At 39.3% G+C, this 10,097-nt stretch overlaps 1 protein-coding gene across 10 annotated transcripts in view; it reads right to left on the bottom strand.

The window, feature by feature from the left end:
• LCOR (ligand dependent nuclear receptor corepressor) overlaps positions 1-10,097 on the bottom strand; it is a 96,817-nt gene that overhangs the window by 43,812 nt on the left and 42,908 nt on the right. For 8 of the 10 annotated variants that reach the window (XM_068139538.1, XM_068139529.1, XM_068139530.1 and 5 more), the window contains 3 exons: positions 8,945-9,077; positions 4,573-4,860; positions 1,539-1,632 (listed from right to left, as the gene is read on the bottom strand). In XM_068139538.1, the coding sequence (XP_067995639.1) occupies positions 1,539-1,632; positions 4,573-4,860; positions 8,945-9,077 (515 nt within the window). The remainder of the gene's footprint in view (positions 1-1,538; positions 1,633-4,572; positions 4,861-8,944; positions 9,078-10,097) is intronic. The other 2 variants (XM_068139531.1, XM_068139536.1) reach the window with 2 other exon arrangements.

Below are 10,097 nucleotides of genomic sequence, written 5' to 3'. Positions count from 1 at the left end.
TACAGGCATCTGCATCAGAACGCAAACCAGTGACTCTGTGCCTAAATAGAGGTCATCCTGGCAGCTACCTAGAACATGATTTCATTGATGCTAAAGAGACTGTAGTCACCCTCCTGTACCACACACCTGTACAAGTAACCACAGGTGCCAGCATGCTGCATTCTCTGTGGACCCACAGACCTGAGCAGGACAGTGCCAGATTCTGGCCCTGTCACGCCTGGGTGCTGGACTTTGGCCTTCGCTTGATACACAAACAAGGGAACAAACAATACACAGCCTCCATGGCTTCTGCTGCCTTGCTAGGAAAACAAAGCTGGAATAAACCTGTTCAGAATTGAAAAAGAAATGCTGCTGGGGAAGGTGTATGCTAACGAGCTTCGAAAATGTACTAAGACTGAGGGGTTTTAAGAGGATTGGTTATTTTACTAATAGAAATATTCAACTGAAAAGGTAACCTTGAAGGGAGAAATCTGAGACGGTAAATGTTTTTCCAAAGAGAAATGCAAAAGCTGAATCAATTGTTAGCAATACATGGGATTGGTGGTGGTGGTGGCAGATTGTTAGTTTATATTTCCTGAGTTTTTCAAAGGCTACTACAAAGCTAAATTCAGTAATTAAATGACAGTTTGAACAATATGCTGTTTCTGTACTTCACTTAAAAAACTGCCTTCTGCGGTAGCTTCAAGATAAAATTCTCCCATCAACATTGAAAAGCTCTCTTACTCCCAGTCAGCCTCTCCAATACAATTAACTCCATACTAAGAGTCAAAGAGTTTCTAAATGTATGCAAAGAGTAACTCTTACAGACATGAAATCTAAAAGGAATTTTATTATGGTTTTCTTTCTTTACAACATTATTCACACCTTGAACTAAGTAAGGCAAGGAGAGTATACCACGTATTTAAAGCAACAAAACCCCCCCACCCCACCAAAACCAAAAGAAACCAAAACAAAAGAAGGAAAAAAAACCTCCAAACTTGTTCAGTGCTACAATGCAATTTCAAATCCAAAAAGCCACGTTTGAAGTTTTCTAAACTGCCAGACTCTCTCCCCCGGCCACTTGTCCTTTGTTTTAAGCTGTGGTTTATGATAGGAAATATCAAGAAAGAGCATGCAGTTATTCAAATTTAATTCAGCTTGGTTCATCACCCAAAAATCACTACTACCTCCAAAATAAGCTTGCCTGTTAGCTCACTTTCCCCTAAGTGAAATGAAATCTAAATTATGTTTAACTGAACTTGCACCTCCACAGACATCACTTACCACTAAACCCAAGAAGCAGATAATGGCAAGACCTCTGGCTAAGTAGTAAATTGGTCAAAATAACAGATATTAGGGTTCTTAACTGCACGTTTCACCTGCTTGCAGTAACTCTTATTTGGCAGGTGGGGTGAAGATATTTGCCAAAAAGTACAAGCTGTAGAACACACTACACCAAAGGGTTAACACCAGAAGTTAAGTTAACATTAACAGAAGGTAAGCACACATTTTTAGTGAAACACCATTTGAGAAGGTCATAGTAAGTTGCTCTCTCTTACCCATTTCCTGGAGTACTGGAGCACCCTGGAGAATGACTCAGAGAAGTGCTGCCGGAACAAGGACTCTTCTTAGTGGATAAATCAAGCACACCGTCTGTAGAGACAAAAGAATGACTTCAGTGCTTGAAGGAGCTGGACTAGCCATGCTGTCCCTTGACAAAGCAAGTCTACAAGTCTTCTGGGCTGAAGACATTTAGTTCAGATATTTTTTTAAAACAAACTAAGGCTTGGATTTGTTTGTAATTTGGCTTACAAGTGACTTCAACATAGTCCTCAGAAATCACAACAGAAATTGTCAAAATTGAAAGTTCATCTGCTACAGGAGCTAGAGTAAAATATTATATATAAATGACAGTTCAGGATATAATATAGTCCATTGCAAAGCCAACCCTCAGGGATCCCAAAATGAGACAATCTTCGAAGTCCTGAGATATTCTTCCCCCTTGAAGGGGGGCTTTAAGTCAGTATTTGATTTTTATTCTTCCTTTTTTAATCCATACCCATGTAGGAAAATTCATTGGAAATTTCATTCTGGAAACCCATTTTCAAATAAACACACACACAGAGAAATGTGAGATTCCTCCTCACCTGGCAGCTAGTTTCATCCTTTTTTCCATGTCTCCAGTGGGTCCCTACTGGTAAAGCTTCTGCCTTTCCCCTCTCTATTGTGCCATTTTCCTCCCTCTCTTCTATACACCAAATTGTTTTTCCTGCTAGACCACTTCTTCCATTCTCACTAATGGCACTTCCTTACAGTCACCCATGCTCCTCTGCAAGCCCTTATGTAAGCTCTGCATTTCTAGGCAACAGAAAAGGAAGGGCTTTTTGCTAGAAAAGCCTTGCTCCCACTGCACTGGAAAACTTGAAGTTCTGGTCATTTTAATAAGGGCAACATTGACATAGAAGAAGCACAGCCATCTGAAATTCCTGGAAACTCTGAAATGGGGAATTTATGAGGCAAAGATAAATTAAACCTATTGGCAAGGTAAGCCAGAGACATTTCAGAGCTCCTCACCCATTACATCTAATCAAGTAAATACCACCCAACACAAGAACAATGTAAGATGGCTTTCAGATTGCTCAAAAGTTCTCATTTGACATATGGAGAAAAAACCCATGATAAACAGTGAACCAGAATTAACTTAACAGAAAGCTGTTCCACCCACTGCATTTGGGAACACACCATAACCTAAACTTAAGGAAGCAGAGAATTCAACCTTCCTTCTGAACAATACTTATGCAGCCACAATACAGAGAAAGCAGATCAAGTAGCACCTCTTTTTCAAGAGGCAATACTAAACAGCACGGGCTGCTGCCAAAGGCACTTGCATCCAATGCTTCCTTTGTCAGAAGGGTCATTACAACCTAGAAATCTCCAAGGGTAAGCAGGGCTAGCCTCACACCCCAGAGAGGTTGCAACTAGCTGGTTTTCCCTCAACCCACTAGAGCAGAAATATAACAATATGCACCACTAGCAGTTTTTTTAATGCCAGTCTGTTAAACTTCAAATTAATAACTTTGGCAAAACCTCTTCCCAATTACATTAAATGTAAATTGGGGGGAAAAAAATTACACCAGCAAACAGATTACTGCATCGTGTAATATGCACATGCTCTAATTCCATAGCAAGTGTTACAAACAAATTATCTTACAGCTTTTTCCTCACATGGCAGCTAAAGAACAGCTCATGAACATGCTTTAATCTTCACCATACAATTGTCTAATTAAAAAAAAACCAACAAAGCAGAAGCAAACCCAGGTCTCTCTCCCTCTTTTTTTCACTGAAAAGCTTCACAGTGAGAACATTTTAACATTTAGAAACATACCCTTGTGAGACACATAAAATTAAATCCAACTAGCAACAAATACCTATCAGCTAGAGGTACAGGTCCTCACTTGAAGAAAGACACCACACCACCTCTCACTGCAGTGTTGGAACTGAAGTGTGACAGCAAATCTCAGTTAAGTGCTGGGAGTGCAGTAAGTGTCCACACGTCCCAGCTGCACATTGTTGGAAACACAAAATGAACCTTTTTACAGAAGCCTTCATAAACATAAGGCCAAAGAATGAAGGAACATCTACAATTCTGTACCGGCTAGCACAAGGGTGGTTGTTTTGATGATGTTGGTTCTTTTTCCTGAAGGCACCTCTTCCACTTGAGGATGGACAGCCTACTTTATTTGATAGAATAATTTTATTTCAGACACTAACACATTTCTAAAGGAGTGAGATGAGGCTAATTTTAATCCTATGAGTAGGATACACTTATGATAACCTCTATTCAACAGTTTGAGGGGGGAAAAAACCAACAACAAACCAACCACAACGTTCACATGCTATAATCACTCACAAAACTTGCTTGTTAAAAACCATCTCTGATGGAAAGAAAGATTTTCAAATTAAAACAAGCTCTGCAACACTGTTACAAGTTATTCAATCTGTGCTCCACAGAACAAGGCTATTTTTAAGGTAAAGAAACATTTCTTCCAAATGCACCAACCTGGAAGTTTTGTAGGGTTCATGGGTGTAATTTTTACAGCTTTCACAAAGCAAGCTCTCACAGACTTTTAGAAGACAGTATTTTCATGCTATGACCAGAAAGAAAATAAATCACTCCTTCAGTCAGACTGTGTACTGATCTCCAGAAAGGAGACAACATCAGAGTTTTCATGACCACGTGGAAAGTTGTCTTATCACAGTGAACTTGTCTTATCAGCAAGTGTATAGCCTGTTTTGGCAGACTGTTTCTTGTAGCTCCCAGCAGGAACAGTACACTTGCCCCCAGAGTCTGGAGTACATCCATTCTCCTTGCCCTTCTTCAGAAAAAGTCTCTCATAGCTATGGGTCTAAATTCTTTCCAAAGCTCTCTTCTCTGACAGCCACATCTAGCTGGTCATTATTATGTGTAAAGACATCTACCACTTCTCTACTTTACATTTTATGTAACAGTGCAAACCTCTAATTGTCTGCTTTTGCAACAAGAACGCCATCAATGGATTGCCACAGGATGCAAGACACTGGTAAGAGTCCTACCTTGTTCACTAGGTTCTGACTGAGACTTTCTGACAGTAAGGTCCAGAGGTGAGTCTTGGTCAGCCATGAGAAGTTTGCTGAGCACAGGGTTCTGAGCAGTTGCAGCCGTGGGAGAGGAGGCGACCAGAGATGCTTTCAGCAGGCTTTGGTTCTTTGTGCTATTGGGCTGGCTGGAGTCCTGAGTAGAGCTATTTTTTGAGGTATATTCAGCAGCAAACTGTCGGATCATTCGCTGCATGATCTCACGGGCCACTAGGGGAATATTGGGGTCAGAGACCCTAGGACTGTCTGCAAATATTAGAGATTTTTTTTTTTAAGGAAGCACTTTAAGTAAAACAGCTTTTATATTAAGTCATTGTTCATTTAAAAATAAAAATCGGGGGGGGGAACCAATCAAGGAGACCCAAAGATAAAGTAGTTTCAGTAGAAAACATACTTTAGTCTTAGAATACTTGAACAAGAATCATTGCTGATTCAGCTATAACCTTCCCAAAATAACAGTTTCCTCAGAGAAATATGCAATCTCCTCTTTTGTTTTCAAATAAAGAGGTTTGACCAGACCTTTAAGAGGTATGGAAATGGAAAGGAGAGCTAGACTCATGACGAAAAGTACCAAACAACAAAGATCATCGAATTAAACAGGTTATTCAGTGGAAGAACAGAATAACTTACCTGCAGCTACAGGAGGGGAGGGGGAATAGAGGTGCAGCAGTCCCCTACAAATTTAATGGGAAATAAAGCCCTCTGATTCTTAAAAATAACCCACAAGAAAATCAAACGTTCAAGTGTCTTCCATTCCATTCTATGCATTCCTTTTAATCTTTCTATCACTGTAATCAATGCAGCACCAGATATTGCCCAAAAAGCTTTCACAGATGAAAACCCCCAACATGTGTCACATGAAAAGTAATGCTACTTTCTAAAAGAGCTGATCAATCTCTTAGTAAGAAATGTGAAGTGGTATAGGTAGACCTTCCAACTCATTTACATAAAATAGTACATAAATACAAAGGTATTTGGGGATAGGGACAGCCCAAAAATATACTGGGGAAAAAAAATAAATCACTATTTTAGATAAGGAATTTGTGATGTCAAAGCAAAACTGTAGTTCCTAAACCACAGAAGCTAAGTCCTGCCACTTCACCTGAAACACTACTTGTGTTCTCTGGCCAAATCAGGTTTAAAATAAGGAAGAGGAAAACAAAATTAAAATCAAACCAAGCAAGCCATAAAACAAAACAGACCAACCAACCCCACAAAACAACAAATCCACAAATACTCCAGAAATGGCTCAAAAGGTTTAGTTTTCCATTTCTGAAGAAACATTCAGAGAAAATTGTGCAGTAGGAGAGCAAGCAAATCTTTACTATTGTTCTATTTTGAGAACTGCTTTTAAAGGGTTTACTACTTCTTTTGAAAAAATTGCCCAGGTGGAAAGGTAATCTATTGAGACTGAACTATTAGAAGCATTAACAAAATCTTTTGTGGGGCATCTCAGCATTAGATTTACCTTTTACCACTATTTTTTGACAAAAATGCAGCAATCTGACAAACCAGCTTTAGAGTACAGGATGATTGACACGAAGGTTTGAGCATGTAAGCTGCCCGCAAATTAGAGCAGCAGTAAGTAGCTACTCTGTTTTCTGATGAAAAAAATCATACCCAGCTTTAAATACTTAATAAAGTCCAAATTCCTTGCTGTTAAGTACAGCTTCCTAAATAAAAAGACCTTATAGAGTCAAAACATGTATACTTACAGGGGTACAGTGACTAGAAACTTGTGAGACATTTATGTGAAGAGATAATAACTTTCTTGCAAAACCTATGGGATGTTTAATTGCTGCCAAGAACTACTCACTGGAATCTTAAGAACTCACCAAGAAATTAGACAAACTTGCAATTTAGGTACATTTGTATTCTTCCAAATGGTCCACAAAGACACAAGCCTGGAGCAGCACAGAGAATTTTTTCCTGCTGTAGTAGAATTTCTTCCATTTTCTACACTCTCTAGTATAAACCTGCTGAAGGATGTGTGAAAGACTCTAGGAAAGCCCAGAAGGACTCAAACTGATAGCATAATCAGCCTGATGCCAATTATTTGGCACATGTTTGTATCATATACAAGTGGGGCTGGCAGGAATGCAGGGCTTTATGGCACCTTTAGAATCATGCCTTTACTATGCACCCATGCTCATATGTACAATTCAGTAATGGTTAGAGCTGAATACATTTCCAAATTCAGGAAGAAACCTCAGAAGAGCAGTATCAAACAAGAAAGGTATGGTTTAATTGAACCTTCAAAATGAAGGTCCTATCCTGCCACACGGTACAAGTAATGGACAACTAGGTACTACCACTCTGCTTTTGCTGCCAAGTATGAATCCTTGACAGAAATGCCATGGGCACAAAACAGAGAAAGTGCTAAGATTCCTAGGAAGTAAACTAGTTCAGAAAGTTTGCTGATCCTGCTAATTACCTGTATTAAGTGCATGAGTGCACGTCCTTGACATGCAACAGGCATCTGTCACAGAACATCTGTACTTCCTCTGATCTGCTTGGGCTACAAAACACCAGTCTCAAATGTTACTGGCAATGAGGATGGAAAGAAAAGAACAAACAAATCACTGGCATGAAACCAGGAGGGCCAACCATCTCTGTGCAGCATCAGAGCTGTACCATTCTTTCTGTCCCCACTGCCTGGGGATCTTATGGCAGTGGCATGAGTTAAAATAATCTTTCGAGCAATCTAAATACAGCCAAGCTTGACAATGATACATTAAGGATTCAAAACTGACCTCCTGCCAGGCTTCTTCCCCTCCCTTATGACTCTTGCACCAAGTGTAGCTTCTGCCAGAGGAAGGAAAGCCAGGGAATGTACTAAGAAAAGTTCTCAAAGATGCTTAGACGTGTGAAGTAATTTAATCATCTTCACTCTGTGTATCTGACCATGGACAAAGTGTTAAACCCCTCATTAGCACACTGCAATGTTTGCCAATAGATTTTCAGCACTTAGGGAAGTATGCATTTCTAATAAGATATGCACACAAGTAATAACAATTTAAGCACAATGTTAAAGGGATGAAGTCTTTAATAAGTGACTTGGAAGTGATGGAGCTTCATTTTCTTTTTCCCCTCACCTGGCAAGCAATGTGGGCAAAAATGTATTTTCTCCAGATTTTTCTTTTCTTAAATCCCTTCTGGATTTAAAGAGAGGAGGGATAAATTTCTAATAAAGCAAAAGGAAACCTTAACCCTAAAATAAAATAAAAACCCCAAAGCACTGAAAAGGAAGACTTGGAACAAAAGTATTATCTCAACTATCAGGAGTAAGGCAATAGCTATCCTTCCTACCATCCTGAATGCTTTTATACTTGATGCAATACATCATCATGCATAGTTTGTATTTATTCAAGTCATAAAAGAAAGGCTAAGATAACTCTTATCTACTTAAAACACCTTTAAATATTTTGGTCAGCGGGAGAAAGGGCTGAGGACTGGCTCCAGCAATTTCTAATTTGTTAAACTGAAGCCTCACTCTGACCCCAGCAGACAGGTTGGAATTACTGATTTGGCAGATTTTCTGAACACATGGGTTAGGCTGATAAGTACAATGTACTTTCATTCAGGACGCATTTGGAAGCGGCCTCTGGATTCCTGTTTCTCAGATTGGTAGAAAACAACTAAATTAGTTTTGTGCCTTCCTAAGAGCAGAGAAGAGATTCAGAGAATTTGGATCTACTGTTATCGTTCTGTGTATCCTGCAGTACTCTTATTACAGATCTTTTGCTGATCATGCACTGAATGCTCTCTATTTCCCCTTAAGCACCATTCCAACAGTATTTTATGCTGTTGATTGCTGGGGTGGGTAATTGCTGCAGACCTCAGTGAGAAGACTACCGGCCCTTAAGAAAAACTGCATTAGTACAGACCCCATTAAAATTTAAACCCAAAGAAACCCCAAACCAATCAACCAACAACAGAAAACCAAAAAACACCCAAAGAAAACCCCACTGCCATGTGTCCCTCCTTCCAAACAGCCTGTTCACCTAAACATGGGTTTCATTGCTGGGTAAGATCTTATTCATTCCTCCCAAGAGTGCAAAAACAAACCCTCAAAATGATAAAAAACCCAGTGTTCTCATGGAGAGATTTGTTTTAGAGTTAAATGTGTTACACTCTTCCTCCATTCCAGGCCCCTACTGTTTTATTGCTACATTATTTGAGAGTCTTTTTTTTTTACTACTACTAGAGAAGACAACTGAAAAATACTGAGCACAAAATGACAACTTGAACGTCAGATCTTTGATATCTGCATGGCATGCAAGGTGACCAGTGAGATACAGCATTTCACATCCCCCCCATTCAAACCAACCTTTTCTGTAAAAGACTGCATTGAGGAATTCTTCCGCTTGCCTTTCAAAACGAATGATTTTGGCTTGCTCTTGTCTAAGCAGAGTTTCTTGTCCAGCTTCCGAGGCTGGCTCATCCAGACTGACTAAGTGCTCCTGCAAAGATATTTAATATTTGTAAGATCCTCCTGACTCCAAAATGAATAAAGTTCCTTAGGCAGTAAATATGCTACTTGATTCAGCATAGAGTTGGATCTATTGAAATCACAACTTCATTTTTGACTGCTCCAGGACATTTTATTTTGTCCTGTTTTTTTGTAAGTGCAGTAGAAACCTGGAAGATTTCATAGTATTATGGGAAGTAAGAGACTATTGGGAAGAAGATTTAGATCCTTTACAACATTTGAATGCAGATTTCACATCTAGCACTTGTTCTTTGACTATTACTTTCAGTTCAAAGAAATAACTGAATGCAAAAACACCAAAGGCTTTCCTTAATTTACACAGCATTCATGCAACTGTGCAAAAAATAACCAGCACTGACCAAACCCAGGCTCAGTAATAGCTACTTTTAAGTGAACAAAACAAGTTAGCTGTTTACAACACCCACAATGAATTAAACTTTGTTCTGTCTCTTACAACTGGAAACAATTGAGTTACCTCAAGAGTATTTCAAAACAAGTGTTTCAACTCAGGTAACTCAATGGTGTGAGAAGCCAGGATCAATTACAGAATCACAGAATGTTAGGGGTTGGAAGGGACCTCTAGAAATCATCTAGTCCACCCCCCCTGCCAAAGCAGGACCATTACTCTTTTTGAATACAACTAAAGCAGCTGGAAGACAGTGGTTTAAAAAGAAAAAAAAAATGAAATCTAAATGCTTGAGTTCCCTCCCTCCCTCCCCCCCCAGACACACCACATTTCTCATTTCCTTCACTTTAATACCTTGTTCCTCCTTAGGAGAACAATCTCTTTCCTAGCCCTCTTCCTCCATTTTCATTTTAAACTGTGTTAAAGTAACCTGTATTTACCTACTGCAGGAACACATACACAACACTCTTTGGGTTTAGGGAGTGTTTTGTTTTGTTAACCTTTACAAAGTATCAGTTACCATAATACCTAAGCTACAGCTGGATTTTTAGCTGCTATTACACAAGTTGATTTCAGGTTCGTATC

The sequence above is a fragment of the Melanerpes formicivorus genome, unplaced genomic scaffold (assembly GCF_026170545.1).
Source record: "Melanerpes formicivorus ecotype bairdi unplaced genomic scaffold, bMelFor1.0.p_v2 SCAF_6, whole genome shotgun sequence".
NCBI classification, from domain to species: domain Eukaryota; kingdom Metazoa; phylum Chordata; class Aves; order Piciformes; family Picidae; genus Melanerpes; species Melanerpes formicivorus.
Note: the sequence above shows the minus strand (reverse complement) of the source record. Positions and strands in the feature narration are given on the sequence as shown.